Consider the following 23,851-nt stretch of genomic DNA (forward strand, 5'->3'; position numbering starts at 1 on the left):
ACTAATGTTGCAATCGACTTTATCATCTCTTCGGAAAAGAAACAAAGAGCCAAAGTGTCATCAGAAAGAGTTTGTATATGACTCACGCCTTGATCGTATCGTAAGGAAGCAGTGAAACTAGAACAAAGCTGAACACTTGGTCTTGAAAAGAATCTGAATTCTTCACTCATGACTTGAGAATTCAGGTAACTTTGAAGGTACACTAACAAACTGAGACCGTCAAACCTTTTTTTTAAACAGCATTTTTAACAAACGAACAAAGTTTCTTGAAATAATTTCTGCATAAATAAATGACATCATGTCTCTTTCGTGTTACTTTGTTTCTGTGTGTGACTTGGTTACTGCTGATGGTTGATTCTTAGCCACGTAGACCTTAAAATATTACAGAAAACAAAAACAAAAAAATGCAACATAACCTGTTCGTACCAAGTGCAATAAGCCTTGAATGGCAGCCTCGGATATGTTGGGTCAAACGTTCAGGCGGTTCCAGAGCGGGGCAGGTGTTTGACCCAACAGCTGTCCGGGCACCTGTCTCCTCTGACCCTCTCCTCAACCCCCATGTCACGGCAGGCAGGTCTCAGCTCAGGTGGGTGGCAGCCCCTCCACCCAACACTACACGCTGCCCTCCTTCAACAGCTGCCTCCTTAAAAACACCAGCACATGGCCCTGCAATTCATTCACCTCTTGAGATGAACTGCAGCACATCTCAAACCTACACCAGGCTGAACCAGCGACAGCCCCATGGCATGAAACCATCCTGGGCTTGATGGATCTGCGCTCCTCACAAGATGTTGGGAGGATGTGTTGAGGTTGCGGGAGTCTCAGGGGTAAAATAACACCCTGATGAGGGGCAACTCCAGGCTGGGGGTTATAACACACAAATATCTCTCATCCTGTGGGATCCTGAGGGCCCGGTCCATTTGGGCTCGACCCAGTCCAACCGAGGAAAGGCTGTCGGGTGATGGGTCACCCAAAAACAGGCGAGAAATAAATCTATCGCTCCTCCAACTCTCCAAATGACTCAAGTTAAATGTGTCTCACTCCTGCAGGTTTCTCTCTCAGTGCAGATAAAACACTAACCAGAGGGTTGTATATGAAGATCAGGGGGGTTTCTACACTAAACCCAGGGTTATATATGAAGATCAGGGGGGTTTCTACACTAAACCCATGGTTATATATGAAGATCAGGGTTTCTACACTAAACCCATGGTTATATATGAAGATCAGGGGGGTTTCTACACTAAACCCATGGTTATATATGAAGATCAGGGGGGTTTCTACACTAAACCCATGGTTATATATGAAGATCAGGGTTTCTACACTAAACCCATGGTTATATATGAAGATCAGGGGGGTTTCTACACTAAACCCAGGCTCGTATATGAAGATCAGGGGGGTTTCTACACTAAACCCAGGCTCGTATATGAAGATCAGGGGGTTTCTACACTAAACCCAGGCTCGTATATGAAGATCAGGGGGTTTCTACACTAAACCCAGGCTCGTATATGAAGATCAGGGGGTTTCTACACTAAACCCAGGCTCGTATATGAAGATCAGGGGGTTTCTACACTAAACCCAGGCTCGTATATGAAGATCACCGGACACCGGACTCGTACTGTGTTTTAGGCGCACGTACAATATTAAGAACAATCTGCCTTTGCTGAAAATAAGACTGCTAGATAGACAAATATTCTAAATAATATATTATATTAAACTGTCTTTGGCTAATATAAATGTAAATCTGGTCTAAAAAGCGACATTCCCCCTCAAATCCTGTAAATGTCTGAACGAGTCCACACGGTCCTGCCGTGTGAACACCTCCGGCTAACCCGGCGGTGCGGTGGCGTACACGGGACACGGGCCCCGCCGGGCCCGCCAACACCTCGCCCCTTCACACCTACCAACTTCAGGAAGACAAAAATGTTCATATTTTGTTGCCAGACTGAGCTGAGCTGGTCGCAGTCAGCCTGAAACGCGTCAGTAATCCCAATCAGAGAGCCGCGCTAGCTCGGTTAGCCGCTAGCTAACCAGCTAGCCTCCTCAGTAGCGCCTCGCGCTCCAAATACTGATAGTTATTAAAAGTTCAAGTTTTTTTTTAGGCTTTGTTCAACCCTAGCGCAGGTGTCCGATAATGTCTGATAGCGTCTTACCGTCATAAACTGCTCCGGGGGTGTCCAGTTTTGAGGAAATGTTTTTTAAAAATGTTTTCTTCAGAAACGAGAGATCAGAAGAGGCGAAGAACTGGAAGCGCGAGCTCAGCTCAGCCACAGCGCGAGCCCCCAGCGCGAGCTCAGCTCAGCCCCAGCGCGAGCCCCCAGCGCAGCCGCATCGTTATCGTCGCCCCGAGGCCACGCACGCATGCAACCGCAGGCCCTCCTGGCGCAGCCCGACGAATGATCCACACACAGGGGGCAATAATCCACAAACAGGGGGCAATAATCCGCACGCAGGGGCAAAAACCACCATCGGCTAGGGCGCACAAGCGACGGGTCCAGGCGAACGGCGCTCGTTCACCGTACGTGGCAGTGAGAGTTAACGCCGATGCACCGACACATGCATCTCGTACTCCGTGGTTTCTTTCATCGGGATCACGGAGTTTTCAGCTCGCTTATCTCTCCGCGGACGAGCCCTGCTCTCACTGTGGGCTCCGATAAAGCAGCAGCACGGACGCTGGTTAACGCGGTAGTCTCGCCAGCGCCACCAGCGCACGGGGGTTAACGCACAGGGAGCAGAGGCGTTTCTGCAGCAATATCCAAACTATACATGTAATGTCATTTTCGTCTTGGTTGAGGCAGTGGCTTACTTCTGGCACGCTCGTTTTTTAAAGCTCGATCAGGACGCATGTGACCAGTTAATGATTGATATAGTTACAAGTCAGATCAAGGAGAAACTAGAGAGGGAGCAAAGCATTTGCTTTTTTTACACAATTGCTAAATGATACTAAATGGGCACTGTATAAAAAAGTGTTAACAGAGTGCGCTTGCTCCAGTCCACAACGAGAGACGTGGTCGTGTGCAGCTGTTTTCGCGAAGAACAGCGACACCTAGTGGCGCCCTTGCGATAGAATACATGGCAAGATGGCACCGCGTTCTAGATTGAGGTGTTCTCGCTATGGTTGTCTGCGTCGTGTTCAAGAAGTATGGGAATCAATCCTGCCGTTGTTTATTAATACTAACTTGGGGTTAAACAGATAAGAATACATTGTAAGCTGTGACGAAAAAGTAAACTATTGAGATGTTTAAAAATGACCATGTGGGCAAAGGTGTCAGAAGTATTCACACTCATTACTCAGGTACAAGTATAGACACTAGGGTTTAAAAATACTTCTGTATAAGTTGAAGTATCAACTCAAGCTTTTTACTCAAGTAAAAGTGTAAAAGTACTGCTTTCAAAACTACTTAGTATAAAAGTAAAAGTAATGTAAGGGAAAAAAGCCATTAAGGACAAAAGCTTAGGTGGCACCACAGGGGTCTATAGTGCACTAGCCCACCTCCCCAAAAACCCCATTTTTCTAAAAGCCATAATGACTATAATGTTATATTAAAATGTTAATGTTGAAAAATGGGCACATGTGCTCATTAAAAATGAATGTACTTTAGTACAAGGGTTGGTTGGTCTTCCTGGCTACCAACATCCTCGCTGGTGCTTAGTTGGGACAGTTTGCTCGAATTCTTGAGTGAATAATTACTCCAGTAAAGTATAAATAATAGTGCTGTCAATTCCAGGTGCCGCGATTAAAAGTCCTCACCAGGATTTTGCTCTGGCTTCCTGGATTGTGTTGATTTCACTAATTTTACCTGGATTGCTAATTAGAAAATCTAGCAAGCTTGAGCAAAATCCTGGTGAGGACTTTTAATTAATCGCGGCACCTGGAATTGACAGCACTAATAAATAACCAAAATTTCTACTTAAGTAAGGTAACGAAGTATTTGTACTTCGTTACTTGACACCTCTGTATATGGGGAACACATGGCAGAAACTTATTCAAAGGTGTTCATCTTTAATTCGACTATTGGTCAAATCAGAAATTAGTTTATCATTGCTTCTATGACTTCTAGGTAAATGTACCACTTATATTTACACTTATAAAAATAATATATAGGCTAATTCTATCAGTTATTCATTATAGCCAGAATTAGAAAACATTTTGGACACAAAGTCTTTAATAATCTTTAATGAGACAAAATCAGATTCATGCGAGAGCTTGTTAATGAGTTCTTGCATTGTATTACATACTGTATTACATACATCTTTTGTCCAGGACCTGAGGTTAAGAACCACTGTATTTTTGCTGTGTAGAACAAATATTGAGCAAACATTCGTAATAACATATAATAATATTTATTTGAATCAAAGTGATTTGGATCAGTTGATTTATTCCAAGACTCCTCCACATCCTTTACGTATTCTCTTTGTTCAGTTGATTTATTCCAAGACTCCTCCACATCCTTTACGTATTCTCTTTGTTCAGTTGATTTATTCCAAGACTCCTCCACATCCTTTACGTATTCTCTTCGTTCAGAAGACGCAGAAGAACATCTCGCCTTGAAGTGTATGGTGCATGTTTCAGACTCAGCAGACTGGAAGGGAACAGATTGCCGTTTGGGGCGTACACCTCCTCCCCCTTCCGCCCCATCAGAACACGAAGGGTCTTGTTCCGGGACAAGATCTTCTCATAGAACTCAACCCCACCTTTTGCGTAATCACGGGAGAGGCCGGCAGCCTGCTTGTCTGAGTGGTACTCCAGCCATTGGTTCACTGCATCAGAGGCTAAAAAGTACGACACGGCTCCCAGGCCCAGTGCAAGCGCATTAGCCCCTGCCCTGAAGATCACAGGTCCAGCATGGAGTCCCAAGATCTGTTTGAGGGCAACACTGTAGATCCAGGCTCCAGAAAGGCAGACAGGAGCCACAGCAGCGTGCAGAACCGGCCCGCCACACTCCAGCCGAGCTACCTCTCGCGCCACAGAGAACTTCTGAGCGTCCGAGGACAACACCAGGGCGTCTTTCAGAGCAGCGCCCACCTCGCTGTTCCACTCCACGTCTCGGCCATTGATGAAAATGGTTCGGTTAGTGATCCCAGACGAGTCTTCTACGGTGCTGTTAAAGTTGGCCGGGATGCCAATCTGTGCACCATAGGGAAGCCATGGGACTCCTGCCCCGACAGGATGAAAGCCGTACGCAGCAAAAGTGCTGTAGTTAGTGGGACTTCCAACAGCTGAATCTTTCAATACAGTCTGAAATACTTTCTCTAGTTTCTCAGAAAGGATGGCTGGTTCTCCTTTGCTCCAGGCCTGATACAGTTTTCTGTAAGTGTTATCTGGAAACACGTGGTAGAAGATGTTTGCTGCAAAGACGCTGCCACATCCAGCGAGGAGGAGAGGGGTGCGATGCTTCTGCACCAGCACAGAGATCTTCAGAAACACAGACGCCATGTCCTTGTCTCAATGTCGGTGTATCTGTGAACCTAACTATGCCTTTCTAAATGTTTCCTTAAGGATGATGTCAAAAGCAAATAAGCTGTGCTGGTTATCAATGCGTTCAATAGAATACAAGAGCTTTGGCTAGCTGGTTATATAGATATTATAAAGCACTGGCACTTTAGTCGCACAACATACCGCGTCACTATATTGTATGGTAACAAATGTAGTTACTCACTACCTAGTTAGCCAATGTAGCTCGCAAAAAGCCCAGTTTTGTGTGATAAAGTAGATAAGTAGCTCGTTCATGGTTTACGTTTCCAGTAGTGAAGTGGCTCAGTTTGAACTATATTGCACTTTAACTGCCACATACTACACAAGGTGCATTTCCACGAGGACGTTTCGCACGCGCAACAACACCAGCAACGGGGAAACGACCCTGCCGTAAAGCTGGCCACGTTACGACAGTTTTACGTCTTCAAGGAAGCAAAGACGGCTTTCCCGCAGATGTGCGAGCGCTGATCTCCAAACCAGTCGGACCGCCACATGTGCATCCGGAAACACCGGGCACAGGACAAACCCCTGTTTCCAAACTACTTAATGTTCATTATAAAATATAGTAGACTACTATAGTAGAGTGTCAGTGAACTTGTTTAAGAATAAAATGTTAGAAACATACTTGTTAAAATATATTTATACAAAAAAAAAACTATATCCAACGTCTTGACTGTAAACAGCTGCCGCCTTGAAGTCATGAGAACCTCAGAGTACCGGAATAGTCCACTTTAGACACACGGGGGGAGCAGGAGAGTTTAGTCAACGCTGCGGGGACATAGTTTTCTGAAAGTCAACTATTAGAGATTAATGCTATCTCTAAGTCTATCGTTCATGCATCTGTCTAAGTGTATAGACGCCATAGGTTATAGAATAAATACTGAAAGTATTATCAGAATTTGCTGCAAAGACAAACGTCCGCGGACGAGCCCATTCTATTTATAGCAGCATCAGTGGCGATGTGAAGACTTACACAGAAGATTTAGGACGCCGAGATGAAGTGATGAAATCTTGCTGATGTTTGCACGCAATGAGTATTGAAGAGGTGAAGCTGTTGAACTACGTTCATGTGAAATAAAGGGGATGAGGATAAGAGACTGGGGGAGAACCTCCCAAAGCCAGGCGGTCACCCCTTCATTGGTGAGTTCCTTCCCTCAAATCTGATGCAATTTGGGCTATTCGTTCAGAAAAGGCGAATTTACAATGAACATTTTCATTTTCCTGGGCCAAATGGTAATGGACATCAAGTGTTGTGAGCGATGTTCGTTTGCATTGCTCCATTAACTAAAAAAGACGTTGACTATACAGTTAAACATCAGTGCAACAAAGATTTTGTCCCGTGCAAAAATACTTGTTTATTGTGTTTTACCTACTGTATCATCAAGTGTTTTCAGAATCACTAATAGTTTTTTTTGTTCAAGTATATTTGCATATCATTATGTGTAGTATGGAAAAGTTGTATCAAGGAAAGTGGAGCCTCTCTGTGTTGGCAGAGTGTTGGTGGACACGGAAGAGTGATGTTGCTCAGGACAAATATAGGCAAAAATTATACAGTTGTACATTTTAGAAGTAAACCTGTAGGCTGTATTTAAGTACAGTTCCAGCTTCATTGTGAATAAGAACTACATACTTATAAGAGATTGTAATTGTAAGAGAACTGCTCCTAAATCCTTCAGGTCTCATTGTTCACCTGTTTGTTCTGGTGTGCCCCATGGCTCTGTCCTGGGACCCATCCTTATCATCATTTACCTCCTTCCCCTGGGCAATATATTTAAATCTACACTCAAAACTCACCTGTTCAAAATAGCCTATTCTCTGTGATTTGCACTCTCTTGTATGTTTTTTGTAGTGTGATTTACACTGTCTTGTAAGTTTTTTTGTAGTGTGATTTACACTCTCTTCTAAGTTTTGTGTCCTTTTGTATGTTTGGTTTTATTTAAATTTTTTGTATAGTGTAGTTGAGTGTTGTGAAAGGTGCTTATAAATAAAATTTATTATTATTAAGATGTAATTGCTTTGTCCCTTAAAAACCATGCCTGATTTACAAAAAAACAGCTTAAAAGTACCATAAGGTCCATCTATTTTAGTTTGTGGGATGAAAAGTGTAAACATGTATAGTTGTTTACTATACGTATATGTATAGCATAGCAGAACTGTCTAAGTCATATTTGTGTTGCAAATGCCACTTTACCTTTATATTTAGCATCATTAGTCATTAAAGGTTGAAACAGCTTGTAGAAAGCACTATCGTGGCATCTCGCACAGGCCACTATATGGATTCGTTTCGAGAGCTCAAGTCAGCAGTGTTATTGTCCTCACAAAAAGTCCTGGCAGTTACAAAGCGAAGATATCTGTAACACACACACAGTGAAGTAGGAAAAAAAATCCCTGGCTCACAAACAGCCTTCTTTGGCATGTATTGGGCTGTGGGATAATCAGTTTGTAGAATAGGAACACAGTGACACTTTTCTGGTACTAACCAAGTCATTGTAGCCACTGTTCAGTATTCCACATAGAGTGAAACAATGTGTCTTTATGTAATAATGGTAAATGGTCAGACCCTTTCTTTAAAAAAAAAACATCAGTTTTGTTATTAAAGCAATTTATTAAGCATGGCTGTATTTCTCAATAAAAGCCATTCACAGCATTAGTGGTGCTTTTATTGAATTACATCAAACACAAACTAGCACAATGTTTCCACAGTGCTGTGTTGTCAAACCTTTCGTCTTAATTTGTCTTAGCTCTCCTTCCAATTTGTAAGATTTTAAAAAGTAGTAAAGTAGAATTTTGGTTTAACTGGACAGTTTGAGGTTCCCTCTCTTGCGTTTGTTTAGGGGTGATGTGTCTTACAGTTTCCTTTTGAAAGAGGCTATACTGATATGAAGTGATCACTGCTAGAGGAATTAGGAAGGAAAATAACTTCTTCCTGACATTGTGGACAGCAGGAAGGGGCGGGTCCAACAGTGACTAGTGTTTCCTCCAAGGGAAACGCTGGGTTCCCATTCAGTTTCTTGTGGACTGTGTCCTGTTGAAATAGGTCGAAGGCAGTAAGTATCATTGGGTCATTTCAGCACTTTAATATTTGAAGTCTTCCTGTTGAAGAAAGAAAGATTTTTTTAGGTAAGAATCTAGACACAATACATATTTGATCATCACTAAGAATTCCACTAGGATTTGTGCATTTTTGTTTGCAGAGTTCACACGTGTGTGTGTGTGTGTGGGTGTGTGTGTGTGTGTGCGTGCGTGCGTGTGTGCACTTTTACTACTCTCACAACATTTATTCAACTGGAACCTGGAATAGATTACTTTGAAATCATGTTTCAGCAACCATCAGAGGACGTGCTAAATGCTTGATTGGCATGTTTAATTTTTGAAAACAGATACTGAAGATGTTACTTCAGCCATTAAATGTCCGTTAAGAGAAATGGATCTCAACTATTGTCACTCATAAGAGTTTGTTATAATGTAGCTATAAGAAGATGACTTTCTTAAGGAACATGGAAAATACCTTCAAAGCAGTTTCTGTTCTCCTGATACAAATAATTCACAAAATCAACTGTATCAAACCCCTTTGGCTTCTCAGTTCCTATAAAAACATATTTTGGTATAATGTTTGGTATAATAAGCTCTTACACATCAAAGGATTGACTGCCCCCCCCCAACAATGAACTGGGGAATTCATATAATGCTTGCATTACCACATGGGGAGAATTCCTTGTATGAGGTGAAAGTCACAGAGTGCAGTAGATCTCACAGACAGTAGTTATCAGAGCTTGCTTTTTTACTCTGATGTGCCCTCAAAGACTCGAAACCTGTGGTTTAGCTTCAGAAGTGAAGAACTTCATTAATCTACACCTACCACTGCGACTCTGCCCAGCAAAGCAAGTCCTTCAGATTACAAAGAGATGTGTTCAGGGATCCAAGAATGTTTGCACTGATGATTCATTTTCTGTCTTTTCTCCACCGTGATTCAGACTTTGCCAGCTCCGTTATTAGGCTTTCTGTGGCGATTACTTTTCAGATCTTTCACAATCATTTCAATTCATAACAGGTGATGGGCTTTCCAGTGAGCATTCATGATTTTCATCCTGGGTCTTTAAAGCACTATTAGAGTGTATTTACAGTTTAATATACGCATGCCACAAAACACAAGAACATCAGTAATGGAACTATGGGTAAAAACATGCTCTGTTGCCCTCTTTACCCCGTTGAGGGTAATTCTATTAGAATTGTTTTTTTTAATGCCAGAAGGAAATAGTTGATGTAAGCGGTGTGCTTTCCTTCCCTGTCTTACAGGTATAGCCATTGTCATGGCAACCAGCGCTGTCCCTAGCGACAACCTCCCCACATACAAGCTGGTGGTGGTGGGGGACGGTGGCGTGGGCAAGAGCGCTCTCACCATCCAGTTCTTCCAGAAGATCTTTGTGCCTGATTATGACCCCACCATTGAGGACTCCTACCTGAAGCACACAGAGATTGATGGCCAGTGGGCTATTTTGGATGGTAGGGCCTCTTGCACCTCGTAATCAATCTTCTCTGTAATGGTCCTTCATTTAGATAAGGCTTTAGTGTCTCGCTGCACACGAGGAACTGCCAGATGTGTTCATTTTGTAGTGCATTATTTAGACAGGGCAAGTCAATGGAAAGAAACATTTTAAAAGATATCTTCTATTTTAAAAGATAAATAAAAAGCAGTTCAGGAGTATAATACCCCCACTGCCAAGTTTGTTCACTGGAATGGCTTCATTAACTTATTTTTTCAGCCTGCACCTGCCTGTCTTGGCTGTGGTGCGCTGTTCTGATGACACACCCATCTTACTCGTGCTGTGCTGAGCTGTGTTGTGCTGACGACCCACCTGTCTTGTCTGTGCTGTGCTGTGTTGAGGACCCACCTGTCTTGCCTGTGCTGTGTTGAGGACCCACCTGTCTTGCCTGTGCTGTGTTGAGGACCCTGTGGCTCTGTTTCCCCAGTGCTGGACACAGCGGGTCAGGAGGAGTTCAGTGCCATGCGTGAGCAGTACATGAGGACGGGAGATGGTTTTCTCATCGTCTTCTCCGTCACAGACAAGGCCAGCTTCGAGCACGTGGATCGCTTCCACCAGCTCATCCTTCGGGTGAAAGACCGGTGAGACGTGCTCTCCTCCTGGGTGGATTCCTACTCATAGATTCACTTTGATACCAAATTCTGAGCAATAACGTTTTCCTGTACAGTAGAACCCCGGAACTCAACGTTAATTTGTTCCGGAAGGAGGGAAAAGCGATGCAGTCGAGTTCCGAATCAATTTTCCCCAAAAGAAATAACTGAAAACGGATTAATCCGTTCTCAACCATCAAGTTGAATACCAATGCTAAGTCCATCACACAAATGCCTTTTTCATACTTCTCTATGATCGCCTTTTTCAACTCTGTTGTTGTTCTTACCGTTTTCCTCTTCTGCGTTTCTGCTATGTCTTTCTTGGGACCCGTGATTTTTGTCTAAAACAGTACAAGGAGCACAGCCTTGAGGCTGGTTTAAAAAATGGTTTAAAACCCATTGAACAACAACGTTAGCTAGCAGCATGTGACTGAAGCACGAACTATATTTTGTTTACAAAAGTCACATGAGTCGGGTCAGATTCCGAAGTTTTGTTCGAGCTCCGAGACAAATGTTCTCGAAATTTTGCATCGAAGTCCGAATATTTTGAGTAGTGAGGTGGTCGAGTTTTGAGGTTCTACTGTACTTTTAAAAATATTGTTGACCTTTTATATTTTAAATACATTTACAATAAATAGCCGATGTTACAGTGCAATTGTTATAATGCATACAAATGAACTGATATCCTGGAAATATACTATAGAGGACTGCTGTCTGGCGTGAGTAGTGAGTGTCAAACTGTTGTTAATCACAGTCCTGGGCTGTGATAGGCTACCCACGTTTGGTTGTGACTTTGCTACCAGTATGATTCTGCCTATATAAATGATAAAATGCAGAGTGTGTGTGTGTGTGTGTGTGTGTGTGTGTGTGTGTGGCTCTGTTGCGTTCTCCTGTCTAACAGAGAATCCTTCCCCATGGTCCTGGTGGCTAACAAAGTGGACCTGGTGCATCTGAGGAAGGTGACCAACGAACAGGGCTGGGAGATGGCCACCAAACACAGTGTGAGTGTGTGAGTGTGTGAGTGTGTGTGTGTGTGTGCGTGTGTGTGTGTGAGGTGTGCAGGGTGTGTGACTCCCATCTGGTACTGTGGCCCTGTGATCTGATGCAGATGTTTTTTGTTTTTTTTTGTCATCCTGGCTCTGTCAATGGTTCAGTGTGATGCATTGTCCTATAAAAAGTTAATATATCTTCAGTGGGTCCAAATACAGATGAGCTTTGTGTAATCTTATTTACTGCCATGCTGTGAAATATTTCAATGACAGTTATGACTGAAATGTTATTGAGTTATTGAGTTACTGCCAAAGAGAACCTTTTAGAGTTGGTCTCCTGGTACATATAATAATATACATGCAAGACACGTATTCTGACTGATATCCAGTATAAAGGCTCTCTGATCTGTGGCTGGAATGCAAGGATGACTACGTCAGCTGTGATCGTGTGTTGGTGAGAAAACAGCGTCGTTGCTTTCCAATGGGATGCGAGCCTGTGTGTGTGTGTGTGTGTGTGTGTGTGTGTGTGTGTGTGTGTGTGTGTGTGTGTGTGTGCGCGTGCGTCTGTCAGCTCGGAGTGCTGCCTTTAATTAGACAATGTTTCTCTTCTTTGGCAAATGGGAAACCACCATGGGAAGGGGCCTATCTTGGGAGATGTAGAGGGCTTCTCCGGACACCAGTGGGACTAGCAGACACTAAGCCTGTGTTATTTTGGGGTGTGTGTGTGGGTGTGTGTGTGTGTGCAGTCTGTGTGGTTGTGGGCTATAGGCTGAACTCACCCTTAGAAACATGCTGTTTTGCCATGTGATGAGACAAGCACAAATGGGCCTGTTATATATGAACATCCTATTTAAAGACTGACTGAGTCACAGGCTATGAGAACTGCATGCGGTGATTATTTATTTATTTATTTATTTATTTATTTATTTATTTATTTCATTCACAAAACAGATTACTTACATTGAGACAAGTGCCAAGGACCCTCCAATGAATGTTGACAAAGCCTTTCATGAGCTGGTCAGGGTAATTAGGTAGGTAAATGGTTCAATTTGAATGCCTAGCTAATAGTGTAATTACATTATTAATGATGGTATATGACACAGTGCAGTGGTAGGCATAATTGTTCTTGGTTTTTCTGCCAAAATAGGCAGGCTTTGCTGTCATTTCTTTAGACATGCCTTCCTTGGCTTATTAAATAGTCCTCCCACCTGTGCTGCTGAGTATTAGATACAGATGTGTTAGCCAGGGTTTGAGCTGAACCCTACAGTAGAGTACTACAGGAAGAAACAGTTCCTACCCCTTTCAATATAGTGGAGTTGAAATGACACATTCGATATACTGCATCCTTCAGAACGCCCAGACAGCATGTCTGCTATTTCCTGAATGGGCCAACATTGTAATTTCTGTGGAATTCAGTACACAGTGGTGTTGAGTATAGTCATATCCTGTTGAAGGGGCACACTTAATCAGTGTGCACAGCTGTCTAGGCAGAGTAAAAGGGAAAACTATTTATCTCAGAGTAACCATGATCTCTCTCTCTCTCTCTCTCTCTCCCCTCTTCCTTCATCTCTCCTCTTGTTTCATCTCCCTTTCTTTCACCCTCTATCTTTCCCAGGCAACAAGTTCCTGAGCGGTGCCTGCAGAAGAAGAAGAAGATGAAATGGCGTGGAGACCGAGTCTCCGCTTCTCCCAGGTTCCACTGCAGCATCTTGTGACCGCCCTGTCCGGCAGACGCCCTGTCCGGCAGACAACCTGTCCGGCAGCCGCCCGTGCCGTGCGCCGAGGCCAAGCCCAAACGGTACCCCGCCCCTCCCCCTCCAGCTCCACACAGGAGCTCGTCTTTTCTCCCAGACTGCCACGGGGGGGTGGGCAGGGAGGTGGGCATGGAGGGGGGCAGGATCGGGCACGCCCAACAGAGACACGTGGACGTTTTGCACACACACACGGACGTGACGCCCACGGGAAACACTGAGGTGCAGTCCGGGAAGAGGATCCCAGCCTTCCGTAGCACCCCGCGGCCCTTTAGCCTAACTCTGTTTCCTTTTTGTATCTTGTTGGTCATGCGCGTAACTTCCAAGGACTCGGATCAGACAGAAGTTTGCCTTATCGGTTAGTGATTCCAGGCACATCTGACGTGTTGAGTAGCAACTTGGCCAAAGCAGAGCCAGACGGACAGTCGGACGTATTAATGACGGTTTTGCGCGGTGAACTGGGAGCCTCCACACAAATAACCTTCACGTTGAAGTACAGACGTTCAAGCGTTTGCTTAATCGGAAGTCGCCCTTTTTCACTATTGTCCACTCCCAAAGGCTTTTTGCTTTTTGAAATGCATGAAATATCAAATTATGGAGTCTTGTTGAAATGGTGCCATCTCCGCTTTGACTGAAGCTTTGGTTGCAAAGCGGTTGTAAAACGCTCAGTATGTCGCATGTGTGCAGGCAGCTGGTGAAGTTCATTCACTTCTCTGCTTGTACAGTTTAAGATTTTAAGCATCTTCTTGTTCCGTCTTGTTTCATTTCCCCATTCTCCATATTCCAGTGTTTATTTTGCTACACTAAATTTCAAGGTCCAGCTCCTAAATCTCATGGCCACTCACAGTGTGTGTGTGTGTGTGTGTGTGTGTGTGTGTGTGTGTGTGTGTGTGTGTGTGTGTCTGTGTGTGTATTTTTATACATTCTTACATTTTTTTACATTTCATTTTTCTCAGTCTTTTCTTTTTTTGCCAATATGCTTTGTCAGGTTTAAGTTTCACCAACTCACAACACAACATTGTCTTACAACACAATTTTGTCTTACAGGGTTCTGGCTGAACGTGCTTCTGTAGGCTTCAAAGCATCTGGCTTACTTTCTCTCCAGGTTGCTCTGAAGAATACCTCTTTAGGCCTTTCAGCTTAGCAGTAATTTTGGAAGATAAAGATGGTCCCAGATCAGTGTGGGAGGGCTGCTAGGTCCTGATCGTTGGTCCGGTAAAAGTCATAATTCTGCTAAACCGCTCTGTGGACTCTGGGCCCTGCTGCATGAGCACAGCACACGCATGATATGAAGAATCAGGACTCATCAGACATCGAAAGAAATGTACAAATTGTATGCAAATTTGCTCACAGACGAAGGTAGGAGGTTAAAATACAGAGTAACAGGTCAATTGGACAAGCGTACTAGCTCTATGGATGTCATAAGCCATCACCCGTCTTTAACTGGCCTCTCACTACAAGCAAAAAGGTTCAACAGCCAAGTTAGGATTCAGTAGAGGATACACAGGAAGCCTATAGTGCCTGATTTGCAGTGTAAGGCAGTCGTCCCTGGGCTTTACAGCTCACGAGGGGCCCTGAAAGACCCGATGCCTTAGACATTAACATCACTATTGGTGCCCAGTGTTTACATCCAGTGTTCATCAATGGGACGTTAAGTGCATTACCACACAAAGAATACAGGTCAATACGAGATAATGTACATTTCAACTGGTTACATCAAGCATACAATCACTTTGTTGTCAAAAAAGTATGTGGCCAGGACTGTAATGTTATTTGCAATGTTTTGCAGAAAGTTTGATTTACCTCTGTTCAAAATCTCCATTCTGATACATTTCATTTGATAGTCACATTAAATACATTTCCATATATTAATGAATTTTGTAGCCTTATTTCCAAAATATTTTTATGATCAGTGGTGTTGGCCATGTCTGGATTTCTTAATCATTCCTACCAGTTCCTACATGTAATGGCTACAGGTCCTAGATACAGATCACCTAGGACATGAAGAAAGAAGCTTAGAAGTGTTTTAGTCTTTTGCAGGTTTTACAGTATCTGAATCATGCTGTTACTAACCAGGCATTTTTAAGAGAAATTTAAACACAGCTTATTCTAAAATCTAAATTTAGAGAAGGTGCTATTGTGCAGTTTTAATGCATGCTAATTATTTAAGAAATATTTTTAACAATTGTTTTTGGTACATCAGTATTTGTTATGCATTCATTTTAGAATTTTGATTATTATGTTCCTCCGTATTTATTCACTGTCACAGGTAATAAACAGTAGTTGAAGATAAATGACATTTATTGTTTTATTGAACTGCAAATGAAATGTTTTACTGAGCTACCAGTGTGTGTTCCCAGATTATTTGAAATGTGAATTTGAGAAGCATTTTGTTCATTAGTCTCAATTGATTTTAAATACATTTTGAACTTTCAGAAAATATGAAGCATTAAATTCAATACATTTCTAGATATTTGACTGATTATGGTATTTACAATCAGAGTCAGCTCCTTGACTTTTAAGCCTGTTAATGAAACCCAACTATGGTAGCGCTCATGGTCAGTAGAGGGCAGCAGTGCGTTAAAGTTGATGAGTGTAGGTACAGTAATTGTCAGTGGAAGAACACATTGCCAGAGGTTGCTGAAAATCCTCTTTAAATTTTATGTTAGGCATCTTTTTAAATTTCTTTCCAGAAAGATGAAATCTACTCCCCTATTACTCTGAATTGCAACTTATGCATTTGAGACAATGTGAAGACATCTCTCACAAATACACAAATAAACGACATATGTGGTCTGTAGTAGGAACCCACAGGGTAAGTCCTTAATATCATGTGAAATAATCTGGGGGGTTTATAATACAAATCTAACAGTACATCTTGTCTAACATTCTCCTTCCAAATGTAGTCAGGTCTCTATACACCTAAAAACAGCATTGCTTGTGTGTACAGCTGTGTGTATTACAATTACACCACCCAACAAAGTGAGTAGTGTGTGAAGGAATTATTGCGTATTATTACACCCTCCCCCCCAAAAAAACAACTAACAACATTCATGCCAATGAAGAATGCTGAAGTTTTTTTTCTCTCCAGTCAGTCCTCAACATCTGTAAAATGGACACAGCACTTGGCAGACACTGTCATCCCATAGGCACCCTTATAACACATCATCCCATAGGCACCCTTATAACACATTACCCCATAGGCACCCTTATAACACATCAACCCACAGGGACCCTTATAACACATCACCCCATAGGCACCCTTATAACACATCATCCCATAGGCACCCTTATAACACATCACCCCATAGGCACCTTTATAACACATCATGCCATAGGCACCCTTATAACATATCACCCCATAGGCACCCTTATAACACATCATCCCATAGGCAGCCTTATAACACATCATCCCATAGGCACCCTTATAACATATCATCCCATAGGCACCCTTATAATATATCACCCCATAGGCACCCTTATAACACATCATCCCATAGGCACCCTTATAACACATTACCCCATAGGCACCCTTATAACACATCAACCCATAGGCACCCTTATAACACATCACCCCATAGGCACCCTTATAACACATCATCCCATAGGCACCCTTATAACACATCACCCCATAGGCACCTTTATAACACATCATGCCATAGGCACCCTTATAACATATCACCCCATAGGCACCCTTATAACACATCATCCCATAGGCAGCCTTATAACACATCATCCCATAGGCACCCTTATAACATATCATCCCATAGGCACCCTTATAATATATCACCCCATAGGCACCCTTATAACACATCATCCCATAGGCACCCTTATAACACATTACCCCATAGGCACCCTTATAACACATCAACCCATAGGCACCCTTATAACACATCACCCCATAGGCACCCTTATAACACATCATCCCATAGGCACCCTTATAACACATCACCCCATAGGCACCTTTATAACACATCATGCCATAGGCACCCTTATAACATATCACCCCATAGGCACCCTTATAACATATCATCCCATAGACACCCTTATAACACATCGCCCCATAGGCACCCTTATAACACATCATCCCATAGGCACCCTTATAACACATCATCCCATAGGCACCCTTATAACATATCATCCCATAGACACCCTTATAACACATCGCCCCATAGGCACCCTTATAACACATCATCCCATAGGCACCCTTATAACATATCACCCCATAGGCCCCCTTATAACAAACACATGACCCCATAGGCACCCTTATAACACATCACCCCATAGGCACCCTTACAACACATCATCCCATAGGCACCCTTATAACACATCACACCATAGGCACCCTTATAACACATCACCCCATAGGCACCCTTATAACACATCACCCCATAGGCACCCTTATAACAAACACATGACCCCATAGGCACCCTTATAACAACACATCACCCCATAGGCACCCTTATAACACATCACCCCATAGGCACCCTTATAACACATCACCCCATAGACACCCTTGTAACGCATCATCCCATAGGCACCCTTATAACACATCACACCATAGGCACCCTTATAACACATCACCCCATAGGCACCCTTATAATACATCACCCCATAGGCACCCTTATAACACATCATCCCATAGGCACCCTTATAACACATCACCCCATAGACACCCTTGTAACGCATCATCCCATAGGCACCCTTATAACACATCACACCATAGGCACCCTTATAACACATCACCCCATAGGCACCCTTATAATACATCACCCCATAGGCACCCTTATAACATATCATCCCATAGACACCCTTATAACACATCACTCCATAGGCACCCTTATAACAAACACATGACCCCATAGGCACCCTTATAACAACACATCACCCTTAGGCACCCTTATAACAACACATCACCCCATAGGCACCCTTATAACACATCCCCCCATAGGCACCCTTATAACAACACATCACCCCATAGGCACCCTTATAACACATCATCACATAGGCACCCTTATAACACATCATCCCATAGGCACCCTTATAACACATCACCCCATAGGCACCCTTATAACACATCATCCCATAGGCACCCTTATAACATATCGCCCCATAGGCACCCTTATAACACATCATCCCATAGGCACCCTTATAACATATCTAGCCTGTCAGTAATTCTGCCTTATAGATCCAGAAGGGGTAGCAGGATAGAGGTGTAACTCCATTCCTTCTCCTGTGGGTGGACCCTGTTTACCTACTGTAATACCTCAGGGTTGAACATGCACCTTGCTTGTGACATGGGCATTAAACAGACTTGAACTGGCCCGTAAACAATGTCTTACAATAAATGAGCATAATTGAAGAGCTAGGGTTAGGTGTGTGTGTACATGGGCGCTGCCTTGTACACGTGTATGTGTGCTCTGGCATTCTGGTAATCCCTATATAAACTACATTGTTATTCCACTTGCATCTGCGAGCAGATTGCTACCAAGTTGTTACAGTGCCAAAGAGCATGATTAATGGAGACATTGGAGACAGCCAAAGACACGCTTACGTTCTCCAAGCACCGAGGGCGTCACGGACGGGTACGTACAACCATGTTTCTAACCATGTAGAGGGAGAGGGAGAGAGAGAGATGGAGAGAGAGAGAGAAAGTGTGTACATATTTATGGGGTTTACACGTGATGTATAATTAAATACATATTGTATATATTTGGAATGATTTGAATATATTTTACATATTCAGCTCATCTATTAAAAGTTCATTTTTCAAATACCTTTAATCCTTGTTTTTAAATGTAACTTTTATGACTAGAAATCCTTTCCTTAACATTAAATACACCCATGGCAATGCGTGGAACACGCTGTATGAGGATTAGCCTAGAAGAAGAAAGTGAAGTAAGAACTAAGAGTATCAAAGACGAGGACAGAAACTCCCTTTTCCTCTGTAGTCTCTCTGTGTGTCACTCTCACGAGCGTGTGCCATTCCTCCAGGCACGGCTTGAGGTCTCTAGGGAGTAAATGGGTTTTACTGATCTTCCTTTGACACCTATCAGTCCCCTGGTGTGATTAGCAGCAGGAGGTGGGATTGCTCTTGATCAAGTTGTGAATACAACACGTTGGTATTTTCACCGGACATGCTAGGGATGGACTTTATGAACCACTAGAAACGGGTATTTCACTCAAGACTCACTTATACCAGTATCAGTCTTGAAACTATACTATGACTTTAGGATGAATCGGTGGCTGTTGATGAGGCTAGTTGTGGAGATGCAGCGTGTCTGAGGGTTTTGGTGTTTGTTGATGATGGCAGTGGGTATGGCTTTAGTCTGGGCAATGCTTGAAAATCCAGTGGGTAAAATCCATATATAACCTGCTGGTATGGCACTTGTTCCTTGACATCTTATCCTAGGTATAATTCCATTTTCAGTGGGTAAATTTTCAATGTCTTCGTGCTGGGAGGGATCCGTTCACAGGGACCTGCACCTCTGACCTGTTCATAGCTTGTTCCATTTCAAACCCGAGTGCCCTATGAAGTCAACTATTTCAATTCTGCTTGAGCTTCAGCACACGTGACCAGAGCCACTTGGAACCTTCATCATCTTCTTGTCACGGTAGTATTTTATTATTTTTTTTGGATTGAAAAATTTTCCACTCAAATAAGTGCTAATTGGCGTGACCTCTTATGGAGTCAGTGACTTGGATATTAGTCCTTCAAAAAAAAAGCACTGTGATAGTGGAATATAATCAGCCATCTCAGTTGAGACTCGAAACCTTTTATTCATACTTTGAAAAGCTGTGCTTGAAAAGCTGGACGAGATAATCCACCATATTTGACTGCATTTATTTAATAACCGATCTAATTTTACCTTACAGACATTGTCTTACTTCTACAGTGTGAGCACCTCAGCTAACAGCCTTCTGTCCCCCCCTTTATCGTCCAGGTGTCTGGTGAGGGCATTTTCACACCGGGGTTCAGCTTTGTGTGGGCAGGGTGGGGGTTGGAGCCAGTGGGAGGTTGTGGGAAACACATTCATACTGAAACCCTGAGGAGAAATGGTGCGTGTGCTGTTTTTCCAAGCACACGGAAGGCCCCAGAGTGCACTGTGACCAATGTTACGACCCCACGATGTCATGGCTCTAGGTTTGGGCTGTGGGGCTGTAGCATGTGCGAAGTGGATAAGATGTGATTAATTTAAGAATGCGAAAACCAGATGGATATGCAAAAAACTCTTTACTGCAGAGTGGTAGTATAGCAGAAGAGCCCTGTTTACACAGCAGAACACTGAACAGACACACACGTACATAAATACATAAATAACTATAAACTAACCAACCAAGGAAAAGAGCAGTAGACAGCACCAAAGAAAAGAAACAAGAAAAATGTACTACACTAAAATAACAAAGCAAGATACTACCTTACTAACAGAAATAAAGAAATATATCTGCTACTCTAACTAATCTCAAACAAAAATACATACAAGGTGCCGGCCTCTATACTTGTGTTTCTAACAGAACATACCTGCGTGGATGTTTATATATGGCTAAGCTCTTTCTCCAAGGTGGCACGCACACACACACACACACACATGAGGATCCGCCCTCCTCATCCAACTTGCGATCTCCGATTGGTCGACAGGATCCACCAATACTGAAGCAGTCCACCTGGTTCAGGTTTTTGGAGCGTTCAGAGTGTCCCATGGGCTTGATTTCACCTGCTTTGTTTTCATTCACAGAGAGCTGTGATTAGAGCTGTCATTGTGTAGCCATGACGTGGTTTGACAGTCAGTAGCTGTAAAATAATAAGAAGGATACCTAGGTGGTAAACTACAGTTGGTATTATGAAGTGCAGATTAGTATACAATTGTTGGTAAACATTAATTTGGTTGTAAACAATCATGCATTAACATTGATGTGCTAGCAGATATCACAGACAACGTAATACAGAAACCACATCTCCACATGTTCACGAGTCTCTTGAGTGGTGGGAAAGACCAGCTCAGCTGGATCAAGTGGTGTTAAGTGTTGAGTACTCTAGTATGTCTACCTGTGTTGAGTACTCTAGTATGCATACCAGTGTTGAGTACGCTGGTATGGATGTTGTCATATCCACCCTGGTTCTTTTAAGATTATATTAGATCTGGTGTACTTTTCTTCATCGTACTGTTGTACGGTGTATTTGCACCTGGGACAGCAGTAACTTGCAGGGCATCTGCTCACATTCGACTGCGTTTCTGAGACCCCCCAGGAATATAAGCTCTTGTTATTGGAAAACTGCAAACATCCCACTCAATGGGACCCTGTGGATTAAAGGAGGTGTGAACTGTAACAGCTGCTGGGATTACAGCAGGACCAGGATTTTCTTTATTGTTGTTCATCAGTGTGTTGAGAATGACCCCCCCCCCCTCCCCCCCTCACCTGACCTGGCTGCTGTGTTTCCCATATTTCCAAAAGTTATTTATGTGCCACTAGTTTAATTTCCTTGCTGCATGATTGATTGCTGGTGTTAGCAGAAGTTGTGGAGTTTATATATTTAGGACTAAAGCAATATAAATTTCATAATATGAAGTGTGAAGCATGTTCTTCATTATATTATACACACACACACACACACACACGCACACACACACACACACACACACACACACACACACACACACACACACACACACACACACACACACACACACACACACACACACACACACCACTTTAATAAGTACATCTTGCTAGTACTGGGTTAGGTACACCTTGTTAGTACCCCTTTTACATTCAGAACTGTCTTATTTTTTTGTGCTGTAGGTTCAACAAGGTGCTGGAAACCTTCAGAGATGTTGGTTCATATTGACATTGACATCATATAAGTTTCTGCTGCGGATTTGTCAGCTGCACATCCATGATGCCGTTTGCCTATTCTACTCCATCCCAACGCTGCTCTGTTGGATTAAGGTCAGGTGACTGGGGAGGCCGTCCAGTACAACCAGTTCATTGTCCTGTTCAAGAAAACCAGTCCATGATGATATGATCTTTGTGGCATGGCACCTGATCCTGTTGTAAGTGGCCATCAGAAGTCTGAACTCTTCTCGTCTGAACTCTGCGGCCATAAAGGGATGAACGTGGCCAGGAACAACACTCAGGTACGTTCACTGTTCAATGATGAGTAGAGTATGACAAGAATAGAAAAGTATGTAGAATTCATGATCACTAGTGAGAAAAGAACTGCTGGTTCTGCTTCTGGTTAAGAAAACGTGTCTTTAAGAGCACTTTGATTTCGAATACACGCTTTTCATGAACAATGAAACCTGTTAACTGATAAATTGCTCCCCTGTCTTTAGGGGAGCTAATAAAGTGTTCACCTGGTGCGTAATAGGAACAACAGGGTTACAAGCGCCGATCCGTAGGGGCACCCAGCTTTGGTTGTGATCCGACAAAGTCTCCACTGTTACAGGCTCGACGGCAAACATCTTGAGGGGCTGATGAGTACAGACCATTTGGCAAAGTGTTAGGACCACTTATAATCCACTCACAGAACTGTGAGTGTACTTACTGTGGCCACATGTGGAAGCCACACGCTGCTGTAGAGAGTGGGAGTGCTAAACCTGCTCCTTCTCCCCTGAAGAGATTTGACTTGAACACACACCTTGCTGTTCTGTTCATTATGTGCTTGTACCCGCAACGCTCTACTGCTCATTAGAATACAAATAGTAGAAGTGGAAACTCACATGAACTCAGGTCAGAAAAAAATCCAGAATCAGAATTCCTAAGAATTTCATTATGGTGGCAACTAAGATTAGATTAAGATTATGATTAAGATTAGGGCTTCCCAGGGACTAGCCTAGGAATCTCTGCACATATAACACATCGTTTTAAGTCCTGTGTTATTTCCATACAGTGGTTGTTAATCCAGCCCTATTGTAATATTTCTACATCTTTCCTGTGATTTCCTAGGATTACATTTCCCATGTGGTTCATGAACACATGCAACTTACATATCTGGCTGAGATTATATAGGTCTGATTCCCAACTAGCTCCTCTCAGTAGTTTGGTGTCTGGGTGACGGAGGTGGTCTTCAGCCTCTAGCAGCTACCCTGTAGAACACGTGTGCTGAACCCTGAACGGTGCATTGATTCAAGGATTATTAGGTTATGCAGGAACCAGACATGCACTTGGGCGTTTGTCTGCATGTGTGTTTGTGTGTATGTGCCGGTGTCTCATTCTGTCTCTCCAGCAGAGCAATTAATAGCCTCTCTCTTAGGTTGCCCACGTTTCTTCCAAATGGGAGCAGATGGCACGACTCCCATCAAAGCACGTCACGGCGGTGAGACGCTGCTCCCTCATCACCGCAGAGGAGGTTAATAGCAGCCATCCCTCTCCTTGTCCTGTGATCATCTTCTGGAGTGTCTCAGAAATCACAGTCAACCTGTTTGGCATTGTGCTGCAGAAACTCAACACTGCAGAGACCCCTCAGGTGCACACACACGACACTGACCGACATGGCAGTCAC

General features: G+C 43.2%; 3 protein-coding genes across 6 annotated transcripts in view; 1 reads left to right on the forward strand and 2 right to left on the reverse strand.

Annotated features, from left to right (window-relative positions):
- Positions 1 to 2,913, reverse strand: part of ptpn4a (protein tyrosine phosphatase non-receptor type 4a) — a 35,255-nt gene extending 32,342 nt beyond the window's left edge. Inside the window, exon 1 of the mRNA XM_077001297.1 lies at positions 2,151 to 2,913. The gene's annotated coding sequence lies outside the window, so the exon portion shown is untranslated. The remainder of the gene's footprint in view (positions 1 to 2,150) is intronic.
- Positions 2,914 to 4,158: 1,245 nt separating this feature from the next.
- Positions 4,159 to 5,878, reverse strand: tmem177 (transmembrane protein 177). Its single transcript, XM_077001300.1, has one exon. The coding sequence runs from the start codon at positions 5,432 to 5,434 to the stop codon at positions 4,502 to 4,504; it is 933 nt and encodes a 310-aa protein (XP_076857415.1). The 5' UTR covers positions 5,435 to 5,878; the 3' UTR covers positions 4,159 to 4,501.
- A 323-nt stretch (positions 5,879 to 6,201) lies between these two features.
- Positions 6,202 to 15,215, forward strand: mrasa (muscle RAS oncogene homolog a). Of its 4 annotated transcripts, XR_013130236.1 has the most exons (7): positions 6,202 to 6,613; positions 9,770 to 9,976; positions 10,445 to 10,598; positions 11,509 to 11,608; positions 12,548 to 12,627; positions 13,212 to 13,394; positions 14,395 to 15,215. XR_013130236.1 is itself a non-coding variant. In XM_077001301.1 (6 exons), the coding sequence occupies exons 2-6, from the start codon at positions 9,784 to 9,786 to the stop codon at positions 13,309 to 13,311; spliced, it is 627 nt and encodes a 208-aa protein (XP_076857416.1). In that variant the 5' UTR covers positions 8,459 to 8,593; positions 9,770 to 9,783; the 3' UTR covers positions 13,312 to 15,215. The 4 variants fall into 4 exon arrangements, 3 of the variants coding, with proteins under 3 accessions (XP_076857417.1, XP_076857418.1, XP_076857416.1); XM_077001301.1 differs by lacking the exon at positions 6,202 to 6,613 and adding an exon at positions 8,459 to 8,593 and having other exon boundaries at positions 13,212 to 15,215; XM_077001302.1 differs by lacking the exon at positions 12,548 to 12,627 and having other exon boundaries at positions 13,212 to 15,215.
- Positions 15,216 to 23,851: the final 8,636 nt, after the last annotated feature.

Source organism: Brachyhypopomus gauderio, chromosome 4 (genome assembly GCF_052324685.1).
Source record: "Brachyhypopomus gauderio isolate BG-103 chromosome 4, BGAUD_0.2, whole genome shotgun sequence".
NCBI lineage: Eukaryota > Metazoa > Chordata > Actinopteri > Gymnotiformes > Hypopomidae > Brachyhypopomus > Brachyhypopomus gauderio.

Excerpts from the sequence above, each read along its gene's own strand:
- tmem177 (XM_077001300.1), bottom strand. The coding sequence starts at position 5,434 with ATGGCGTCTGTGTTTCTGAAGATCTCTGTGCTGGTGCAGAAGCATCGC.
- mrasa (XM_077001301.1), top strand. The coding sequence starts at position 9,784 with ATGGCAACCAGCGCTGTCCCTAGCGACAACCTCCCCACATACAAGCTG. Across the intron at positions 11,609-12,547 it reads AGATGGCCACCAAACACAGT|ATTACTTACATTGAGACAAG; the intron begins GTGAGTGTGTGA and ends TTCACAAAACAG. Across the intron at positions 12,628-13,211 it reads GAGCTGGTCAGGGTAATTAG|GCAACAAGTTCCTGAGCGGT; the intron begins GTAGGTAAATGG and ends TATCTTTCCCAG.